This window comes from Dendrobates tinctorius, unplaced genomic scaffold (assembly GCF_039654945.1).
Source record: "Dendrobates tinctorius isolate UK_male_01 unplaced genomic scaffold, ASM3965494v1 ptg000060l, whole genome shotgun sequence".
NCBI classification, from domain to species: domain Eukaryota; kingdom Metazoa; phylum Chordata; class Amphibia; order Anura; family Dendrobatidae; genus Dendrobates; species Dendrobates tinctorius.
In genome coordinates, this window is record NW_027361728.1 from 63,519,333 (window position 1) to 63,543,503 (window position 24,171).

Consider the following 24,171-nt stretch of genomic DNA (forward strand, 5'->3'; position numbering starts at 1 on the left):
CCGTTAAGGTTTCGTAAATTTTTGAAAATAAGACAGGATCTGAGATAATGTGCCCACACTGTGTGGTATGGCAACCTGCCCATCTCATACCCTTTATACAGCGTTTTATTTGCCAGCAACAGGTGATGGGAGCCTGTACATCAGAATCAATCATCCAGCACAAACCTTCCATGGGGGTATTATTATCTGGCCGGTTTGCAAACACCACATCCACATATTCCAACTGCATCCTCTGGAGAGAGCTCTTTAATCCTACAAGCAGAACAAAGATGAAAACATAACGGTAAGAGAGAAGCTTAAATGAGGTACTCACCCGACCTATTAGAAAATCAGTTCATCTGTCCTGAAATGCTCTCTCTGAGGCATAATTTAACATATGGCACAATGATGCTCAAAGTGGATCTATCAAAAATGTATTATCTTCCCATCAGCTAAAGAAAACAAAATCTCTTCTTTCCATCTACCCTTTTAATTATTTTTATACTTATATTTAACTTTTTTCTTTGATTTTCAATCACATGAGGACATTACTTAATTTAAAAAATAAAGAAAAATAAATAATAGCATTGGTCAGTTCCCTAAAACAAAAGTCTGCCTCCAGCTTGTTGAAAAAAAAAAAATTGACTATAATATTTTCATTGGTTTCATTTGCAGCCACTGCCACTATATTTACACCATCACCTGAAGACTTAAAGGGGTTTTCCCACAAACAAAAGTTTTTTGTAATCAATAGATCTTGCTATAATAATAACTTCCACAATTGGATGTGTTTAAATTAAATGTTTCTGTGCTGAGATAATCTTATAAATGTGCCCCTGCTGTCTACTGTGTAATGACTGTGTCTGACCGTGCAGGGACATGGTCTGAACATACCACAGCTCCTGGGCAGGGGAGGAAGCAAAAGAGAGTATACTGACATTACAGCATGGGATCACAGCTGATTCTTTTTGTTTTACATCAAAGAAAGAATCCTTGTGAAGCCCCTACTGTAATGTCTGTATATAGTTGCCACCGCCTCATGCCCAGGAGCTGTGGTATGATCAGACCATGTTCCTTTATGGTCAGACACAGCCATTACACAGTACACAGCAGGGGCACATTTATAAGATTATCTCAGCCCATGAACATTTTATTTAAACACATGTAATCGTGGAACTTACTATAATTCCAAAAAGTATTGCTTAAAATTGCCTTTTTTTGTGGGAAAACCCCTTTAACTCAGTTTCAAGACTTCCTATGGCAACCTATACATTCTTCAAGGCCACATCTTACAGAGGTGTCACGTTTGGGAAATCGTTTGTGATATGTTATACTGTGAGACACAGATGCACTAGAGGAGAATCATGGTGCCTGAGGCTGATGAAAAGTCATGATTCTGCTGGAGATTGTAGTGTGAGCCATCCTGAAGTTGGCATGGCCAGGAAAAACCTAGTATAAAAACAAAATGAGCACCTATGCACCTACACATTAAACTTACACGAACATATGTTCTGGCTCATTTCTTTGGTATTGCTTTAGCTTTTTGTACTTTGTACATTCAGGGGTGTGGCTCCCCCTTTATGGGCTGTGCATTCTCTCTATATAGTTTTCCATGGGCAGGTGCAAAATAGTCAGGTCTGGGTCCTGCTCTGTCCCCATCTATTTTGAAGTTTAGCAAGGTGGATTACAAGAGTTAGTGACCATCCTGATAGGATACACCTTGTCACGGTGGGATGCCTTTTAAGGTTCTTTTAATCAAAATGCCCTATGTTATTTCCATGTGTTATTACTATTTAGTTATTTACTTAGAGCAGGATATTTTGTTTTTATGCTAGGTTTTGTCTGTTAAATGACCACAATGTGAATGGGCACCTACAAATTGCACTTATACCAGCAAGTGTTATTTCTTTGGCTGGGCATGGTCAGAAGTACAGGTCTTAAATAAAACACCAGGGACATCTTCATTGGTGTGGATTTTCACCTGCGTAAAAACTTTAAAAAAAAAAATCAATATTGGCTATGGAAAGCCCCTCTAAACATTCTTTAATTCCTTTATTGGTTTACTCATCAGACCTGTGCTTATTGGTGGTGCCGTATTTTTATTACTTACTAAAAATGGTTGAGAATGTATAGCCATACCTTAGCAAAAAGATATATTTGTCAAGACTAACATTTCTTCTATATAGTAACTCAAGTACTACTTAAGATCGATTATTGTAAAGCAGACTACATTAGAAAAATAACAAAAACAGAATAAAAAACAATTTATATACCTTTTCTTACTCAAATAATAGTCAATGAATTCATGTATAACACACTAAGTTAGAAAACGTTCCAAAAAAGAATAAAAACAATACAGATACCTTTTAAAAGTCAAACAATATTTTCAATGAATTAATTTAGAATAGGCTATATTAGAAAAGTTAAAAAAAATAAATAAAAATATGATACAGATACCTTCAATGATGTGTTTTCTTGACAAGCCTCTCTCGGTTTCCGCTCTTGAAAAATACAAAGATTGATATTAGGTAAAAGTAAAATTACATTCTTTACTTTAAAGAGTAATTATCATGATATTTCACCCCTCCTTTTTATGTTAATGTACCAGTGATGAAAAAAATATTAAACTTTATAAATATAATTAATTTCCATATCATGCAATTTGCATGCAAAATGTCGCAAAATCTCACTGCTTAGAGCAGAGAGGAGATCATGTTCAACACTGTGGAATAAGGGTGCCTTGTTGTGCTTCTGTTGGTGCTGTAGTTACACTTGGTTAGGACAAGTGTCACTTCATATTATTTCTTATAAGCTCTGCTCTCTGCGCTAATCAGTGTAAAATCACACTGTTTAGACCAGAGAGCTGTGTGAAGAACAGCAGAGCAGCATTTTCATCTGTCCTAAGGCTGGTTTCACATTAGCGCATTTTCAGCGCGCGCACGGCCGGGGGTAGCTCCGCCCCCGAGCCGGCTCTCTGCCCGGCGTGCCCGCCCCTTGCTTGTAGCGCCGCCTACTAGCGGACAGCGGCGCCTGCGATCGGCGCACCCTATCTTTAGCATAGGGTGCGCAGATCGTGCGCAGGCCGTGCGCTAGTTGCGCTTTGACCTGCGCTGCGCACTTTTGACGGTGCGCCGTGCGCGCCAAAATCCGAAAAGTTTGATTTTGGCGCGCACGGCGCACCGTCAAAAGTGTGCAGCGCAGGTCAAAGCGCAACTAGCGCACGGCCTGCGCACGATCTGCGCACCCTATGCTAAAGATAGGGTGCGCCGATCGCAGGCGCCGCTGTCCGCTAGTAGGCGGCGCTACAAGCAAGGGGCAGGCACGCCGGGCAGAGAGCCGGCTCGGGGGCGGAGCTACCCCCGGCCGTGCGCGCGCTGAAAATGCGCTAATGTGAAACCAGCCTTATAAAGTGAATCTATGACTCCCAGCCCCACACAGTAAGGAAAACATTATCTTTTGTTTCCTATACCCATACACTAAAGGGCCTTTTACACATAGCGATATCGCTAAAGCGTCACCAATTTTGCGACACAATAGCGATCTCGCTAGCGATCTCGCTACATGTGACACTTACCTCTGACCGCCCCCCCTGCTGGATATCGCTCATCGCGCGAGATCGTCCTGGTCCATTTCTCGTCGTCGGCTTCCTGCTGGCACCGACGAGAGACTCATGGACGCGGGAGGAAGTCGTCATCAGAGCTGCCGTCTGACAGGTTAGAGCGACCGCCGACCGCTGCTACGTCGCTGGTGAGAAATGCCTGTTTGGCTGCTCACTAGTGACCATTTAGCGATGCACCAGCGATCCTGACCGGGTCATATCGTTGTCGGGATCGCTGGTGCATCGCTAAATGTAACGGAACCCTAAGCGCATCGTGCACATCTGTCCGTATGCGTCATGTGTACCTATGTTTAACATGGCGGATGCATGGTCTTGCGTTTGCATGCGTTCGTCTGCATTTTTGTACGCATGCGTTTTTCCAGGTGTACGTCTAGAAGAGCTGGACGCAACATGTTGCATTTTTGGGTCCGCCCAAAGGTGTCAAAAAAACGCAAGCGTACGCTTGCGCACGGAATGCGTCAAAACAACGCATTACAGTCTATGGGAACACAGGCGTGTTCATGGACATGCGTACGCCTGCGTTTGCGTACGCATGCGTTTTAAGAGTAAACATGTCGAGACTCTGGTTTAAACCACCCCCTACAGAAAGAAACATTGTTTGGGGGGTAGTGTCTATAAAAGAAGGCAGTCAGTCCACTACTCTACATCCTAGGATCAAGCCACAAAACTGCAAGGAGAAAAACAAGAATCTTTGAAATGTGAGTATAAAAACCTAATGTCTGACTGTACCTTTTTCTCAATTTATATTATGTACTAATGTCTCTTTTTTTTATTGCAGCATGTCTTCTTCATCAGCAGCAAAATCTGAAGAATTCAGCTGTAACAGGGTCTATATAAAGAATTCCCATGACACACGCCCACTGGTGTCCCATTGGTGGAGTCTGTTTCAAGGATTTTTCAAGGATTTTCCTCCTGTGAAATGTGACACCTAGAGAATGCATGCGCATAAAAACCGCAAATGCATGCAAAAATGCATGCAAACGCTGCGTTTTTTTGTCGTCATGCGTACGCTGATGCGTATAAAAATGATGCGCTGCGCACAAAGACGCAAATGTGAAACTAGCCTAAAGAGTTTGATCTTGTCAGTGCTGTTTAGATCAGAGCACGGTGAACTAACATTATACAACGGGACCAGTGAGGAGCTGTGCCATACACATCGAGGTGTGTTGCTGTGGCACCTTACAACTATCCTTAACTTTCAACTCACATAGGCCACACACGCTCAGGTGTGCCGCTGCATCTCCTTAGTAGAAAACATGTCTCAACCTGACCAACCCAGTCATCTTTAACTTAATTTTCCAGGCATGGCCACAACAGACCTTATTAGATATAGATAAGCAGAGGCATAATGACTGCAATTGCAGTTATCTCCAGTGTAAGCAGGCCTGTGAGGGTGAGAGGCCCGCAGACACCAGCTCCTGCTTCAGCTAAAAGTACATTCTCTGACGCACATTCAGCTGAAATGTATTGCAGTACACAAATTTGCCGTGTCTGTTCCCAGCAATACACGCTGCCAGCCAATAAGAGGCCAAGTAGTTGATGGCAGCCTGCACGTGACTGAGGGCGCATGGCAGTGATGTCATGCGCTCCCGTTGCTTGGATGCTGAAGTCAACTGCTCGTTTCAGGACAGGAGTCGGAGGAGTGGATGGAAGGTGGTATAATGGTTTAGGTTATTTTTCTACACATTGAACAGTGGTGCCAACAGGATGGGGGCCATATACCAGTATGGGGGAACATATTTCAGGATGGGGAAACATATACCAGTATGAGTGACATATACCAGAATACCAGAATGGGGAACATATACCAGGATGAGGCACATATACCGGGATGGGGAACACATACCGGAATAGCAGAAAATATACCAGGGTGGGGAAATTTACCAGGATGGGGGGACATATATCAGAATGGGAGAACATATACCAGGAAGGCGACCATGATGGCAGACATTACTACATAATGGGGTAGTGTGGGGGGTACTCCTATGTCCTTATAGGAATTAGAACAGGGGCCCCAACATCTGACCAACATGTTGGGGGAGGGGGCAGGTCCAAATTTTGCACTGTAGCCCATCAGACTCTAGTTATGCCACAAATAATTACCCTTGCTGTAAACATCCCACTTGCCTGCTGGTGTAGGACTACTTCTGCGACATGGTATTGGATTACTTAAGAACTTGCTACCTGTGTATAATCTTTTTTTTTTCACACACACAACACCCTTAGCCAATGCTGGTCTGCCAATAATAGTTTCTTCTCTTTTCAGTACTTTCCAACAACTGCCATACAAACAAGAACTTGGTTTCTATATCCACTTAACTTCTCCCACCATGGGCTGGCCCAATTATTAACCCTGTCTGCACGATAGCTAACTGTTGCAGGCCACCAAAATAGATAAAACAACATATAAAGCAGGAGAATACATTATATTACTACAGTTAGGTCCATATATACAGTTAGGTCCATATATATTTGGACAGAGACAACATTTTTCTAATTTTGGTTCTAGATATTACCACAATGAATTTTAAACAAAACAATTCAATTGCAGTTGAATTTCAGACTTTCAGCTTTCATTTGAAGGTATCCACATTAAAATTGGACGAAGAGTTTAGGAGTTTCAGCTCCTTAACATGTGCCACCCTGTTTTTAAAGGGACCAAAAGTAATTGGACAATTGACTCCAAGGCTATTTCATGGACAGGCATGGGCAATCCTTTCGTTATGTCATTCTCAATTAAGCAGATAAAAGGCCTGGAGTTGATTTGAGGTGTGGTGCTTGCATTTGGAAGGTTTTGCTGTGAAGGAAACATGCGGTCAAAGGAGCTCTCCATGCAGGTGAAACAAGCCATCCTTAAGCTGCAAAAACAGAAAAAACCCATCCGAGAAATTGCTACAACATTAGGAGTGGCAAAATCTACAGTTTGGTACAACCTGAAAAAGAAAGAAAGCACTGGTGAACTCATCAATGCAAAAAGACCTGGGCGCCCATGGAAGACAACAGTGGTGGATGATCGCAGAATAATCTCCATGGTGAAGAGAAACCCCTTCACAACAGCCAACCAAGTGAACAACACTCTTCAGGAGGTAGGTGTATAAATATCCAAATCTACCATAAAGAGAAGACTGCATGAAAGTAAATACAGAGGGTTCACTGCACGGTGCAAGCCACTTATAAACATCAAGAATAAAAAGGCTAGACTGGACTTTGCTAAAAAACATCTAAAAAAGCCAGCACAGTTCTTGAAGAACATTCTTTGGACAGATGAAACCAAGATCAACCTCTACCAGAATGATGGAAAGAGAAAAGTATGGCAAAGGCATGATACAGCTCATGATCCAAAGCATACCACATCATCTGTAAAACACGGCAGAGGCAGTGTGATGGTTTGGGCATGCATGGTTGCCAGTGGCACTGGGTCACTAGTGTTTATTGATGATGTGACACAGGACAGAAGCAGCCAAATGAATTCTGAGGTATTCAGAGTCATACTGTGTGCTCAGATCCAGCCAAATGCAGCCAAACTGATTGGTTGTCGTTTCATACTACAGATGGACAATGACCCAAAACATAAAGCCAAAGCAACCCAGGAGTTTATTAAAGCAAAGAAGTGGAATATTCTTGAATGGCCAAGTCAGTCACCTGATCTCAACCCAATTGAGCATGCATTTCACTTGTTAAAGACTAACTTCAGACAGAAAGGCCCACAAACAAACAGCAACTGAAAACCACCACAGTGAAGGTCTGGCAGAGCATCAAAAAGGAGGAAACAGCGTCTGGTGATGTCCATGAGATCAAGACTTCAGGCAGTCATTGCCAACAAAGGGTTTTCAACCAAGTACTAGAAAAGAACATTTTATTTACAATTATTTAATCTGTCCAATTACTTTTGGTCCCTTTAAAAACAGGGTGGCACATGTTAAGGAGTTGAAACTCCTAAACCCTTCATCCAATTTTAATGTGGATACCCTCAAATGAAAGCTGAAAGTCTGAACTTCAACTGCATCTGAATTGTTTTGTTTAAAATTCATTGTGGAAATGTCTAGAACCAAAATTAGAAAAATGTTGTCTCTGTCCAAATGTATATGGACCTTACTGTATATTATCTTCAGGAGGGGAGCCAACAGCTCTTCCACTCCTTTACATGTAGACCACGCTGTTTCACAGTAAGGATTAGCGTTTGTATTAGTTATGTGGAATATGTTGCTGAGTCCTGGCAAACAGTTAAATGGCAGAATTGCAGGTCGTAAGGCGTCTTCACAGGGTGGCCACCGGTATATGGAATTGGTAACACAGTATTCTTCTTTCTGAAGGAGAGCTATTTTGTAAATTATATACCTTGTTTGTAAACTAGATAGCACACAGGAAAAGAAAACAAGGAATTGAAATCTTGAATTTATCGCAATATACATCCTGTAATATTATGCACGTATATTATTATTGTGTTACCATAAGGAATTAGACTGAACTTACTTTCCTCCCCAATATAATTTAGTTGTAATGACCAGACTTGATCTCCTGTAGATAAAAAAAATAAACAAAAGAGAAACGTTTTATTACAGTTATGAAAAAAAATTAAGTGGTGAAAATTATTTCCACTTTTTACAGTATTTTCCTGGAAATTATTAAACATTAGTTCCTTTAGATAATTGCACATGAGAACCCTAAGAGAAGTCTCTCTGTGACACCATTAGTAGCAAAGCTGCAGCACAAACAAGAGAACCCCGGTAGTATTATCATGAAGTACGAAGGAAATAAAGTGTTCCCTAAAAGCCCACTTCCCTAATAAGAAGAAAACCAGGATACTTACATCCTGGGGTTACCACTTTACCCCATTCAGTATTCTTGCTTTAAGCACACTCACCACACTAATGCATCCAGCTTCAAGATCCTCCTATAACTGGCAGTATCATCCTATGTCCAGCTTACCAAATTTGTATTCGCCTGCTCATACACCCACCTAGCATTATATGCTCAGCCAGTTCTGCTGTTCTGTGCAGGGCTATTGCTAGAAATCACCATAACTGTTTGCTGGACCTGGTGCTAATGCTTCAAGCTGGCAGACAGCTGCAGGCCATGCATCATGGGCCTACAAGCCACATGTGGTCCTGGAGCCACAGATTAGGGACCCCTGATCTAGAGACTCTATACAACACCACGGTACAGGACTCTGTGTGCCGCTATACAGGGTCTGTGAATCAGTTTTTGTATGCATTGATCCAAGATACAGATAAGGATCTACCCCACACAGATTATTAGTTATTAATGATTGTATTGTCAGAAAGAAATAATATTTCCGGCAAACTTTACAAACAGTCATGGCCAAAAGTTTTGCAACACAAATTCTGGTTTTCAATAAATTTGCTGCGTCAGTGCTTTTAGATAATTTAACCAGAGGTTTCTGTGATTACTAAAGTATAGTCTGACCCCCTTAGACTAGAATTTCTTCTGCGGTGTGGCTATCAGTGTGTCAAGAGTGGGAGAAGAAGGTTGCATTGACAATCCAACACAATGGGCAGCACTTTGAACACATTTTATACGTGGTCATAAACTTTGTGAACAGCTCATAAAAGAATAAAGTTACTTTAAAACCAAGCACACTATTCTTTTTCTTGTGAAATTCGCAATAAATTTGATGTGTCACATGACCCTCTTTACATTGGAATAAACTTGGATCCAAAATGTCTGACTTCAAAATGGCCGCCATGGTCACCACCAATCTTGAAAAGTTTCCCCCTCCTATATACTAATGTGCCACAAACAGGAAGTTGATATCACCAACCATTCCCATTTTATTTAGGTGTATTCTTATAAATGGCCCACTCTTCCTTGTAGGAATGCTTGGACCTGACACCCATAATGTGATGGTGCACAATCTTGCTGGAAAAACTCAAGGAATGTGCCATCTTCAGTGCATAAAGAGGGAAACACACCATCATGTAGCAATTTCAGATATCCAGTGGCACTGAGGTTTCCATTGATGAAGAATGGCCTCACTATCTTTGTACCTCATATACCACACCATACCATCAATTATGGGTGTCAGGTCGGAGCATTCCTACATGAACAGTTTCCTGGAAAGTTGATTGGTCTTCGTGGGCCAGTTGAATGGCCACCAAGGTATCCCGATCAGACCCCCTTAGACTTATCTTTGGGGTCATCTGAAGGCAATTGTCTATGCTGTGAAGATATGAGATGTGCAGCATCTGAAATAACGGATACTGGAAGCCTGCACTAGCATTTCTTCTGCTGTTGCTATCAGTGTGTCAAGAGTGGGAGAAGAGGGTTGCATTGACAATCCAACACAATGGGCAGTACTTTGAACACATTTTATAAGTGGTCATAAACTTGTAAATAACTCATAAAAATAGTTATGTTAAAACCATGCACACGATTGTTTTTCTTGTGAAATTCTCAATAAGTTTGATGTGTCATATGACTCTCTTCCCATTGAAAAAAATAAAGTTGGATTCAAAATGGCCAACTTCAAAATAGCCACCATGGTTACCACCTATCTTTAAAAGTTTCCCCCTTCCATATACTAATGTGCCACAAACAGGAAGTTTATATCTCCAGCCATTCCCATTTTATTTAGATGTATCCATATAAATGGCCCACCCTGTATAATTATAAAGGTTTTTAAACTGTTATTGAGAAACACAAAGTTTGTACAAAGACTCAAAGTTTAGTCTTGTCGCTTATTTTTTCCAGATTTCTGCAATTTGCCCCGACATGCCGGATATCAGATTCTGGACCAAATCCTGACTCGTGGCAACACATTTTTGCCTAGTCAATGCTTGAAGTTTATCACAATTTTTATGTTTTTGTTTATCCACTCACTTTTTAGGATTGATCACAAGATACTTAGTTATCACTTTGACTTTGTGACACAGTCTCTATTATGCTGGAGAAAGCATTGTTCATCACTGAATTGCTCCTGTATCATTGGGAGAAATTGCTCTTAGAGGATGCTTAGATCCCATTCTTTATTTACAACAGTGTTCTAAGGCAAAATTGTGATTGAGACCACTCTCTGGAAATGAACCCCCACACATGAATAGTCCTATGATACTTTGCTGTTCTCCTGACACATTTTCTTCTTCGGACAATCATTATTTTAGATGTTCCAAGCAGTCTGCAGGGGGCTTCATCGGAGAAAATAACTTTACCCAAGTCTTCTAAAGCCCAATCCATGTACGTCCTGCAGTATGTAAGATTTTTTTTTGGAGAGAAGTGGCTTCTTTGCTGCCCTTCTTGAAAATTGGTTAGCCTTCAAAAGCCTTCTCTTCACTGTGCATGTGGTTACACTGATGCCTGGGTGCTGACTGTTACATAATGCACTCTAACTGGGTGAGGTGGATCCTCTAAGCCCAAGGTCTGGGTGGGCACATGCATCATGGGCATTGGTACAGCAAGCAGGTGTGTCACGCAGGACAAGGATAGCAGACAGGAGACCATTAAAAGAATGCAGAGTTAATAGAAAGTACAGGCAGAGAGTAGAGTTACTGAAGACCGAAGACAGACTGTAAAGTTACTGAATACCGCTGAAGATTGCTGACTTACTAGAAACCACAGGTAGAGTTATTGAAGATCTCAGACAGATTGCAGAGTTAATGAAGACTGCAAGCAGACTGCAGTTTTACTGGAAGCCGCAGACAAACAGGTGAAGTCCTGGCCACAACTGACGGGTAGTTGGGTTACCAGAAGTCACAGTCTTGTAACTCAGGGACTAGAAACCACAGACATCTTGGAGATTGTGGATGGGAACTGTGCACAGACAAACTAAAAATCATACTAGACGTTTTAATACAAAGACACAGGTGTGTGTCTTGGGACACCTTATATACGCTTAGGAAATAAACACACAGGAGCAAAGCCCGATGGGTTTCACAAGAAAGAATAGCTGACCGGGGTGAGGGAAGCAAAACTCTGACATTCCTGAGAAAGTTCCGCACTAGACTAAAACTGTTCCTGTAGCTGAATGTTCCTTAGGAGACAGTTTTGGCACTTGCTGGACTTTCTTGGGTCACCCTTAAGTCTTCTTCGCAGCAACTGAACCACTCTGTCAATGTTTTCTTGTGATTAAGCTTATTTTTTATAGAATGAATGACTTTGCATTATCTCTTGATTGTTATAAAGAGAGGTAAGCTGAATTGCCAAAAAATTGCAAAGTGCTATTATAAAAACTGAAGCAGAAAACTTTGTGAAAAACAAAATTTGTGTCATTCTCAAAACTGTATATGCTATTATTGCTTATGCAGCGTGGATGTCAGCAGACTAATGATAAGTATTTTTTTTTCCTGTTGCTACATTACTAAGTATTTAATGGATGAACACTTTGTTTATTTCCTTTAAAGATAAGAGCATCATAATTTTCTTTTTTGCAGCATTGCTGCACCAGAGACAGAACTCGATAGCATTAAACATCATTAATTAAAATATTAAACCCATCTGTTTAACATGTTAGATCAAAATCTAATGATGCTATATTCTTTTAAAATATATTTTCCAAGACCTGCAGCTCTCATCCATTTCTGGACATGTGTTCTTCATGAAGTAATATGGTAGCTAATAATTTAAACCTTGCAAAACTTCATGAAATTTTTATGGAGCGCAAATCTCTACAGGCAAACCATCCAGTAACTGTGTTCAAAGTACCCATCATCTATACATTAGGGAGAGAGGGAAATTTAAGGTAAACTCACCTCCAGTTCTTCTTCCTGATGATATTTCCCAAGATCACTTCTGCCCTAGGATAGATAAAAAGAATGGAGAAGGTTTCTGCAATGTCAGCATATAGTGGAATGCTTCAAGGCAAAGAAAACTTTTTTTGATGCACTATTCACAGAGTTTTATCCATACCTGACCTGAAGAAGCGTATGACTAATATACAAACGGCAATGGACTGACATGTATAGTATGCTTTCCTGGAAGCAGAAATGCAGATATACTCATTCCTCATGACATGTTTACTCTACTGAGTATACAGCTCTATACATGTATGATACTAGTGAGCATCCAGTGATCATCCACGCTTGACAGAAAATGGATCTTCTAGCCAAAAATGTCAATGCCATATCATATAATACTGACATTATTTTTCACAGACAAAACACTCAGTGAGGACCCTACTTAAAGGAAAGTTTACTCCCGTACTTGGTGTATTTATTAATCTGCATACATAAACTACTCCTTTTTACCATAACTGGAAAATGTAAATGTCTTTATACCAAGGCCTCCATGTTGGCCGCATGTTCACACACTTATAGAAAATCTACATGTTGCATTTTCGGATGAGTTACAGCTCGTATACTACTGTAGACCGGAGCTGCATTGATAATTCTTCTGGTTGCTTCTTACACAAACTTCCATACAGATCAATAAGATAGAAATGTATACTCTTTCGACAGGGGCTGACAATACTCATGAGTTACAACCCTTGTGAATAACAGCGCGGCAGCACTTTTTCCAATAACTCTGCATTTTCTACATTGCAAGTTTCCTCTTCAATATTCACATGGAAATAGATGAATGAGGGATTAATTAGAGTGAAATGACAATGCTAGCTGTAGGGATATACTGCATTGACAATACAATTGGCTACACATCATTATCAAATTTTACATTTTCAGGTGGAATTACAGAGGAAAAGCACAACACAGAATTCTAAGAAAATGCTCCACAATTGTTATTTCACATGGAATACGAGTATGCAGTGGGGAAAATAACTATTTGATAGCTGCAAGTTTTCCCACCTACAAAGAATGGAGAGGTCTGTAAAAAAATTTTTCTAGTTACACTTCAACTATGAGAGCTGAAATCTTAGGCTGTGTGTCCACGTTGCGTTTTTTATGCGTTTTTGCTGCAGCAGAAACGCTTAAAAAACCGCTAATAAAACACATTCCCATGCAATCCTATGGAATTCCGCCGTTGCTGTGCCCATGCTGTGGCTATGCCCACCATGCATAAAGTGAGCGCTTCATGTGCGGATGGTACCCAGGGTCTGGAGGAGAGGAGACTCCTCCAGGCCCTGGGTACCATATCCCTGTAAAAATTAGAATTAAAATAAAAAAATAGGGATATACTTACTCTCTGATGGAAGAAGGTTGTTTGCCAAAATATCACAATACACGACCCCATCCATCCTCACTTCAATACAGTGCAGTCTTCCTTTTCACCTTTGCAGGAAAGCTCCCCCAAAGTATGTTGTTTCCCCACCATACTTCACAGTTGGGGCTGTGTTCTTGGGGTCGTACTCATCCTTCTTCCTGCGAGATGAGTTGAAACAAAAAAGTTCTATTTTGGTCTCATCTGGCCAAATGACCTTCACACATGCCTCCTCTGAATGATCCAAATGGTCATTGGCAATCTTAAAAAGGGTCTGGACATGTGCTGGCATGAGCAGGGGGACCTTGCGTGTCCTGCATGATTTTAATCCATGACAAAGTAGTATGTTACCAACAGTAATGTTTGAGACTGTGATCCCAGCTCTCTTTAGGTCACTGACCAGGTCTTCCTGTGTAGTTCTGGACTGATTCGTGACATTTCTCAGAATCATCCTTACCTACAAAGCAAGATTTTGCATGAAGCCCCAGACCAAGGAAAAATAACATTCATCTTGTGTTTCTTCCATTTTCTAATAATTGGGCAACAGTTGTTACTTTCTCATCAAGTTGCTTGCCTACTGTCCTGTATCCCATCCCAGCCCTGTGCAGGTCTAAAATTTTATCCATGGTGTCCCTAGACAGCTCTTTGGTCTTTGCCATGGTGGAGAAGTTGGAGTGTGATTGATTGAGTGTGTGGACAGGTGTCTTTTATACAGGTAATGAGTTCAAACAGGTGCAATTAATACAGGTAATGAGTGCAGAGTAGGAGGGCTTCTTAAAGAAAAACAGGTCTGTAAGAGTCAGAATTCTTGCTGGTTGGTAGATGATCGAATACTTATTTCATGCAATAAAATGCAATTTAATTATTTAAAAATCATACAATGTGATTTTCTGCTTTTTCATTATTAGATTCTGTCTCTTACAGTTGAAGTGTACCTATGACAAAAATTTCCAACATCTCCATTCTTTGTAGGTGGGAAAACAAAATCGGCAGTGTATCAAATACTTATTTTCCTTACTGTTTATACAGAGTGGGCCATGTATATGAATACACCTGGGTGAGCCATTTATAAAGTTGGATCCAAAATGACCGTCTTCAAAATGGCTGCCATGGTCACCACCTATTTTGAAAAGTTTTCCCCCTCCTATATACTAATGTGCCACAAACAGGAAGTTGATATCACCAACCATTCCCATTTTATTTAGGTGTATCCATATAAATGGCCCACCCTGTACACTCCGTGACAGAAGTTATGTCGCTTATCCATGTTATGTAAATAAAAGCTTATAACCTGACGTTAAAGTCATCCATTGGTTGTATAAATTATTCTTTTGAAAGCTGAAACCCTCCAAAATGTGGTTTAGGTTAAGAAAATAAATTGCCATCAATGCAGAAATATTGATCATTTAATGGATACAGAAAGGTCAGATTTTGGTTGCTATGTACGGAAGCTCCCAACTGCTTGTCTGTAACTCTCATTGCTGGGTAGCAGATTTTCTTCTCCGTCCAACTTTAAGTAGGATGGATCCATTGGTGTTGACACACCTTTGGCTTCTGACATTCCAAACTGGTTTAGTATTGTGGAAATTTTAGAACTTTGGTTGAGAAGAATCTCCCATCTTCCTCTCTCTGGATTTGGATTCCCAAATAATATGTCACTTTTCCAAGGTCCTTAGTTTCTTAGTGCTGGTTGAGAATTTCATCTAGCTTTGCAAATTCTTTTTCATTGTGGTAGCTCAGTAAGCTCCCATGTCTGGAGTTGGTGAAGGGACTCCATCTTTTCATTAGCTGCATTTATCCACTTCTGCTTCTCGTGGACAGGCAGTTTTTGCATCTCTTGCCATGACTTTGGCTCTGGTTCAGGAAGTGCTCTGGCCATATATGAATGGCGTCTAGCTGGGATAGCTTTGTTTGGCCTTTCTGATCTCCTGACTGGAGATTGACTTGGTTCTTCTGTGTCTTCCTTGGTGGTTTCAGAGCTTATTCACACTTCAGTGTTTTCATTTTCGGCATCTGGGTTTGGTGATTAAGATTCTTGCTCTTTCTTCTTAGTTTGAATAACTGGTGCAACTTCATGGAATTTGAGCGATACAGAGTTTTCATCAATCACTACATTTCTGCTGATTGTTACTGTGTTGGTCTCTGGGTGCAGGATTCTGTATGCCTTTTGAGTTTCACTACAGCCCACCAGGACTCCTTGCTTTGCGTGTGATTCCCACTTGGAACATTTTTCTTTGGGAACATACACAAATGTTTTACTTCCAAATATCCTGAGGTGCTTCAGCCTAGGCTTCTTGCAGTTCCATAGCTCATATGGAGTTTTATTTGTGGCCTTACCTGGCACTCTGTTTTGAAGATAGCAAGCTGTCATGATGGCTTCTCCCCAAAACGCTGTAGGTAGATTCGCATCAAACAACATACTTCTTCCACTTTCACAGAGAGTACGGTTCTTTATCTCTGCAATGCCATTTTGTTCTGGGTAGTACGGAATGGTAGTCTGGAACACAATTCCATCCTTTTTCAAAATGGTTTGCACCTTACCACTTGTATATTTGGTTCCTTTATCTGCATGCAGGGCTTTTGGCTTTCTTCCAAATCTTCCATACACAGACACCAAACATATTCCAACAGGGAGCAAACCGGAGAACCCGGAGGAAATGCAACCAAATATGGAGAGAAAATACAAACTCCTTGCCAATGTTGTTCTTGGAGGAATTTGAACCCAGGACACCAGAGCTGCAAAGCACCAGTGCTAACCACTGAGCCATTAAGCTGCCCATTATAATAGCCTAGGTTACGTTTACAATGGCACTTTGAGTTTCATTTTTCCATTAAAGAAACAGAAAAACATAACTGCAAGAAACCAATCAGTCTCATGACAGACAGAAATGTTGTGCTATAGTCTCCTTTAACTGTTTCTTCAGATGGAAAAGGTATCGCAGTCTGCTGTGTTTTTTCCAATAAATATTATAGAACTTGCGATGATGTGAACCTAGATCTAGCCATGATTTTCCAATGTGGTGACAGTATGATCTAACCCTAGCCAAGCTTTTCAAATCCAGTGACAGCCCTAGCTGCACTTTTACAATCCAAAGGAATATAGAGGAATAATTAGAGTATTATGTAGTGCTTGGTGGATAGTCGACACTTCCAAGAATGTCACTGATCAGGGCAAGCTCATTGCAGACCCGACTGCAGCAAATCTTGCACCCAAGGGCAGCAGAATTGTGAATGCAGCTTTGGCTTTTTATTGAAAATCACTACCACGTAACCGTTAATTCTAAACTTGTGTCCATGTTGTTAGTGAATGGACTCCAATTACTTTATTCTGTCGGAATAATACATTTTCCCAATCCATAAAATACCATGTCTTTCTTAACTAATTTATTTAGATATCTTGCAGCAGAATGAATGTTATGTAATGTGTTATGGTAATGAAAATCTGTTTCTAACCTGAAAAAGCAAAGATTTGCTGTTCATCGCTAGCAATATTTCTATTAGACTGCGATTCTGGTTCTCTTCACCTCCAACTATTGCCTGTTTTCTGTCACTGGCTCTCGGCTAATCTCCCATAAGCCGGGTCTCTACTTAATCTTTTCCATGTTTAACAGGAAGGTTTATTTTTAACTTTATTCCCCATTATTGAACTATAATTGAAGTGAACTCGCCTGCAAATATGAGGAAAGTTTAAAGAGCACTGAGATAGCCTTTGCTGCTGAGCATGTGAGAAATTGCTGGTTATAAAATTGAAAAGCTTAAACAAGAAGAAAAACCATAGCGTATGTCTATTTACTGCACTGTAGGGTTCAATTCACACTATTTTCTTGATTTAAATTTATAACAAAGCAATGGCCGATATGCTGGATCAGGTTTTACGTACATCAACTGAATCCTGAAGGATGGCATTGACTTTTAGCATGATGGTTTTCAAAAACTATGGAAATCTGACAGAACAAAACAAAGCACAAATGTAAAAAGAGCCTTAATGATCATCTTCCAAAGATTTGCTTCCCCAAGGGAGGAAAAAAATATCATGGGTTCCCATAGCAAAAGTCAATTTTACCACACTCACTCCCCCCAAAAATATTTGGAAAAATAGGCATAGGTGCAGTCACATAAGGACATACCTCCTAAATTTTAAAAGCAGGGAGAGGTGCATGTATTGCACCACTTACATATTAGTTTTATCTCTATTGAAGTCACTAAGTGTTCTCACCCACTATGATATTCCTTTCATAGCCCCCATAGAGTATTATGCCCTCCAAAAAGCCCCATACACAGTATGATAACCCCTCAGGCATAGTATGATGACCTTACAGTGCCCCCAGCAAAATATGATGCCCCCACTATGCTTGCAACACAGTATGATGTGGTTTCAATTATGCCAAAACAGAGTGATGTCCCCACAGTGCCTCCAGCATAGTATTATAGCCCAAAAGTTCCTAGACCACATTATGATGCTCCCAGAGTTAACCCCACAGTATCATGCCCCCACACTCATTGTGAGTCTCAACAATGACTCCAAACAGCATGATGCCACCACAATATGATACCACTTCAGAGACTAATACAGGATTATGCACCTATAGTGACACCCAACACACAATATGATGGCCAGCAAAACCATCCATACAGTATGAATGGACCCTACAGTTTTCCCCCTCACAATATGATTCCTCACATAATATGATGCTCACATTACCCCTAGACAGTAAGATGGCCCCTATAAACCCCACACAAGATGTTGACCCACACAGTGTGATATTCCCCACATCTTCCAACAGAGTATGATAGCCCCACAGATCCCGCACACAGATCCCCCACACAGTATGATGTCCCCTGCAGCTGCCGACACAGAGTCCCCACACTTATTATGAAGCCCCCACAGTTTCCACATATTATGATGGCCCCACAATCATAAAACAGTATAATGGACCTCAAAGCCACCACTAAAGTATGATGAAACCATGAAGTATGATGTCCTCCACAGTCCCCATCACAGAGTATAATGCCCCCATATTATGAGGCCCCATAGATCCCTAGAAGTACTGACTGGAAAAAAAGAAAAATTTTCACTTTCCTCTATGCACTGTTTTCCTCTATGTAAGCTTGTCAACTGAGGCTCCAAACAACAGGCATGATCTGTTGATGTTATCATGCTTACTGCACTGAGACTCAAATGCACAGGCTGTATAGTTCATAGACATTATCGTGTCCCACCATTGTTTTCAAGTGTATCCCGAGGATGCTGATAGAGTTGAAATTGAGATGCAAAATGAGGAAGGACTGTGCTGTTCTGTACCTGGCCCGCCTGACTCATCAACCCCATAGCGGCCACTTGATTACGTTACTCAGCTTTTACAGTATTGCTATACTACAGGTGGAGAAATTAATCCATTTTATATAGAAGATACAATATTTAGACTAAACTTTCCCATGGCCAAACTAAGTCAAGTGTATTGTCTAGCTTTCTTTCTATTCATCTAGATTTTGCCTTTTAATTTAAACATGCCATGCAACCACCTTAAATTAGACCACGGGATGAAGCAGAGGAGTTATGACATGGGAGACTGTGAATGATTAGCCTTTGTCTGTTTCTACTTTTTTTCTCATAGTGCACCATTTAGTATATATTTTGGGATAAATTTGGCTAGCAATAGTTAAAAAAAATTCACAAACGTAGTCCAGGGCAAATTAAATATGATTTTGTAATCCTAATTATTGTATTTTTTTAGGATACTCCACTAGGATTTAATGAACAGCATAATTCTTAGCCACCAGCAGAGCAGGAGATGTCAATTGATGTATTCCATTCACTACAGCTAGCAGTGCTGCAGTTCCCTGCACTGTTGATGGCCATGAAGTGCACTGTTCACCAGAGTTACAGTCCCTTCATTCTCACGATTGGATGTGGTCCAGTAGTCAGGCCCACCCTACTCATCAGTTTGTAATGGTATAACTTAGTGGTCTGATTTCACGATATGAGATGGGAAAACCCCTTTAAAGTCTATGTTCATCTTGGCACTTGATTACTATATTTAAATCAAATCATGTAATCCTGATGATACCTATAAGGTTTACAAAACATTTTTAGCTTTTATTGTTTTTATGTCTTGTTATTCTCTTTTAACTATTTTGTTATGTTTTATCAATATATCCAAGTTTAAAACTCAGCATACAACGTCAGTTTTAATACTACATGTGTTACAGCAAACACAAACAAAAACAATGATGTTTAAAGAGGTTGTCCACTACTTTTACATTGATGGCTTATTGTCAAGATCCATTTTTGGATCTGTGACAGATCTGGATTCTCACATTAAAACTTTTTTTCTTTCAGGCCAGTGGGTGTTAGATGCAGTTTTTCCCCGCTGGCAAGCTGGTGTTACTGCAGTGTTGCTGGGTCAGCTGATGTTGCTGGTGACCACTCCCACATTCTTTAAAAGGTCACCTGATGCATCAGCTGACTGTTGGTGATACAGGTCCTTTCTGGAGACCAGCCTAGCAGAAACAGCTCTCTGGTGCCTGCCACGTTTGGTGTTAAGAGTCCTGTTGCTGTTGATATCTGCAGTGTGGAGCTTTGTAGCGGTGCATATAAGCTAAGTGTGGTGTTTTTGTTACCTTGTCCCTTTGGTGTCTGTCACTTCCCCCTGTGTGTTGTACTAGTGCTCTCACCTGCCAGTTCCCTACTTAGGGATAAGAGCAGGGCAAGTGAGGGATTAGGCATCCTGCTCGGTGACAGGGTGAAAGAACCCGTATATGGACGATAGTGAGATCAGGGCACATCCTCAGGTGAGTGCAGGAGGTGTCCATTACCCCCATTCCCTATTGACAGGGCCCACTGTTGTTCCCTGGTCTGTTGTGCCGTCCGTTGACCGACCTTTCATGGGGTCGTGCCAGACCGCTTCAGTCACTCCGTGACACCTATACTTTGGATAGGTCATCAATGTCTGATCGGCCAGAGTCCTACACCCAGCACCCCCGCCGGTCAGCTGTTATTAGTATTATCAATGGCTGGAGATATTCTTACTGAGCTGCTCCGGATGTGTAGTAGCCTGCAGCAGCCACTATAAGTAGACAGCCATCTCCACAAGTAAGAAGTTCCAGCAGCGGCCGCCGACATTGATAACAGCTGATCGGCGGGGATGCGGATGTGGGACACCGGTTGATCAAACATTGATGACCTATCCTAATTATAGGCCATCAAAGTAAAAGTAGTCGACAACCTCTTTAACATCTATACAGTTGTATTTAAAAACAACATACACAACACAAAATTAAAAAAAAACACAAAAAATTTAAAAGCTAGTCAGGGAGAATTAAGTGGAAGGATTGAGGGGAACAAATGAGGAGAGGAGTGCAGGGAAGATGAGAAAAAAGGGAACCAGGAATTGAAACAAATATGGTGTGTTATGGTCTGGGCCTGCGTTAGGGGCAGGCAGACTAGGCATCTGCCTAGGGAGCCCGCTACCCCAGGGACCCCCAGCCGGTGATGTATTGCTAATAGCGGCAGCCCACCATCGGCCGCTATGGGTCCGTGAGTCAGGAGGACCGGTGCTCTCCTCCACAGTTTCTGATTTTTGTTATTTATTCTTTATTCAGTATGTTTTTCATGTAATGTTTCTTTCTTTATATACCATTTACTGGTGGTTTATGGCCTACTCCATGTTTTCTTCATAATTATTGTAATAATTATTGTAATTATCTACACAAGCCAAGAATTCCTGGTATAGGATGTGTATTTTTTCCAAGCATGGGATATCATTTGTTTCAAGGCAAAAAAGATAAAAATGTGGAGTTTGTAATAAGACTATTGTTCTAATATAATTGCTGAATTAATCTGTACTTTGGAAATCACAAATGGCAATAAACAAGTGTACTGTTGCCAATGTGTGCTCTTGGAATTAGATAATTGAAGGCATCTGCGTCAGGGAAACTGAACACAGCAAAGGAACTTGAAAGGTTGAACCATTAGTTTGATACACTTCTCATTTAAGCCGATAGATGTGAATTCATCTTCTATTATTTGTTACAGAAATATTATTCTTTTTTCTTTTTAATGTGAAGATTTTCTCCCCTGGAGGACTCTCTCTCTGGAACAACCAGCCATTGTGGTTAGGGAATCATTTTCAATCTGTTCATTTGTACTCTAAAAGGAGATTTTGTGCAGTTAACATATTATCTGTCTATTGATACAATTTTTATCTTCAAATTCCAAAAGCAGAATCTTAAGGGGGTTTTACACGTAGCGATATCGCTAGCAATATCGCTAAAACGTCACTGATTTTGTGACGTTATAGCGATATTGCTAGCGATATCGCTATGTGTGATACTTGCCTCCGACCGGCTCCCCCGCTGTCTGTCGCTGATCGCGCGAGATCGGGCGGCTCCATTTCTCGTCATCAGCTTCCTGCTGGGCTTCCTGCTGTGTGAGACGAGCGACGCGTGGAGGCGGGCGGGAGGACGTCAGGATCGCTGAGTGTGAAAGGTGAGTATCGTGCTCTGCGTCGCTGCTGCATCGCTGTGAGATCTTTCTGTGTGGAAGCTCACTAGCGATCATTTAGCGATGCACCAGCGATCCTGACCGGGTCGTATCGCTGGTCAGATCGCTGGTGCATCGCTAAATGTAAAGGGGCCTTGAGATGCAAATAATCAGTTCATACAATTCCTGACAATGGAAAACAGATCTATTCGTGTATGTATTCATTTATTTCTAATATTAACCAATTAGAATCCATTTTTTATTTTTCCAAAACAGTTTTTGAAAATGGAAGCAGCAGTCTGATTAGACTATTTTGATATATGAACGCCATACGCATCAGAGTCCTCACTCTGGGTAAGATTTATAAAATCTAGAAAAAACCTGTGGTGTTGGCCATAACATTATGCCAAGTAAAAATGAATGCAGTGATCTGATTGGCTGCTGATTTATTGTCTATTTTTTTAGGAATCATGAAATAACACTGTGAGAAAAAGCTCAAAATACACAACCTATATCATGATTCAATTATATATGGAATCCAGATAAGAACACTTACTTCCCAGCGGCATAAACCTCTGCTGTGTCGAAGAGGTTTACTCCATTCTCATATGCAATGGTCATTAGCTGCTCAGCCACCTAACAAAGTATAAAAAAAGAGCATGAAAAAATATACTGCATGCTGTTTACACATGGAAAATCATAGTTAAAATTAATAAGGCATGACTAGAAGTCAATGAAGTAGCATCTTTGGTATTGTCATACCCATTTATGTCCACTACCTATGACCCAATACTGGCATCCCAGTCATGTGATCCCCAAGAAGAGTACAGGAAAAGCTCTTTCATAGTTAATACAAGTGCTTATCACAAAATTAGAATATCATCAAAAAGTTAATTTATTTCATTTCTTTAATGCAAAAAGTGAAACTCATATTATATAGAGGCATTACAAACAGAGTGATCTATTTCAAGTGTTTATTTCCGTTATTGTTGATGATTATGGCTTACAGCCAAAGAAAACTCAAAAGTCATTATCTCAGTAAATTAGAATTAACAAAAAACACCAGCAAAGGCTTCCTAACCATTAAAAAAGGTCCCTAAGGCCTCTTTCACACTTCAGTTTTTTGCATCAGTTATAATCCGCCAAAAAGGCGGACAAGCGGATCCGTTGTCAACTGATGTGAACGGATGGCACAGGATCCGTTTTCAGACGGATCCTGAAAATGACGAAATTTAAAGGAATCGCTGGCTGGGAAAGAGAGAGAGAGAGAGAGAAAATATTTTTTTTTTTGTCCGGCACCCAGAAAGAATTTCGGGTTAAATCAGTGTCTGGAGGATCCGCCACAGAAAGAAAACGTTACAAGCTCCGTTTTGAAATCTTTGAGGATAGTGACGGACAGCAACTTTTGGCGGATCCTCAAAAAAAACGGATGCAACGGACAGCAATCCGTCACAATCCGCCATTAATGCAAGTCAATGGGGAAAAAAACGGATCCTCAAAAAAAAATTGAGGATCCGTTTTTTTTCAAAACCTGGCGGATTGTGACTGATTGTAAAAAACGGAAGTGTGAAAGAGGCCTTAGTCTGTTTCAGTAGGTTCCACAATCATGGGGAAGACTGCCGACTTGACAGATGTCCAGAAGGCAGTCATTGACACACTCCACAAGGAGGGTAAGCCACAAAAGAAAGGTCATTGCTAAAGAATCTGACTGTTCAAAGTTTTGTATCCAATCATATTATTGGAAAGTTGAGTGGAAGGAAAAAGTGTGGCAGAAAAAGGTGCACGAGCAACTGCGATAACAGCAGCCTTGAAATGATTGTTAAAAAAAGGCCATTCAAAAATTTGGGGGATATTCACAAGGAGTGGACTGCTGCTGGAGTCATTGCTTCAAGAGCCACCATAAACAGACGTATCCTGGACATGGGCTACAAGTGTCGCATTTCTTGTGTCAAGCCATGACGAATAGAAATGCCAGGAGAATCTT

General features: G+C 40.8%; 1 protein-coding gene across 1 annotated transcript in view; it reads right to left on the reverse strand.

The window, feature by feature from the left end:
• The window catches only part of KCNAB1 (potassium voltage-gated channel subfamily A regulatory beta subunit 1), a 330,599-nt gene that overhangs the window by 92,341 nt on the left and 214,087 nt on the right, over positions 1-24,171 (reverse strand). The window contains exons 4-8 of the mRNA XM_073579010.1: positions 22,744-22,823; positions 12,304-12,348; positions 8,072-8,116; positions 2,437-2,480; positions 166-252 (exon numbers count right to left, since the gene is read on the reverse strand). Of these exons, the coding sequence (XP_073435111.1) occupies positions 166-252; positions 2,437-2,480; positions 8,072-8,116; positions 12,304-12,348; positions 22,744-22,823 (301 nt within the window). The remainder of the gene's footprint in view (positions 1-165; positions 253-2,436; positions 2,481-8,071; positions 8,117-12,303; positions 12,349-22,743; positions 22,824-24,171) is intronic.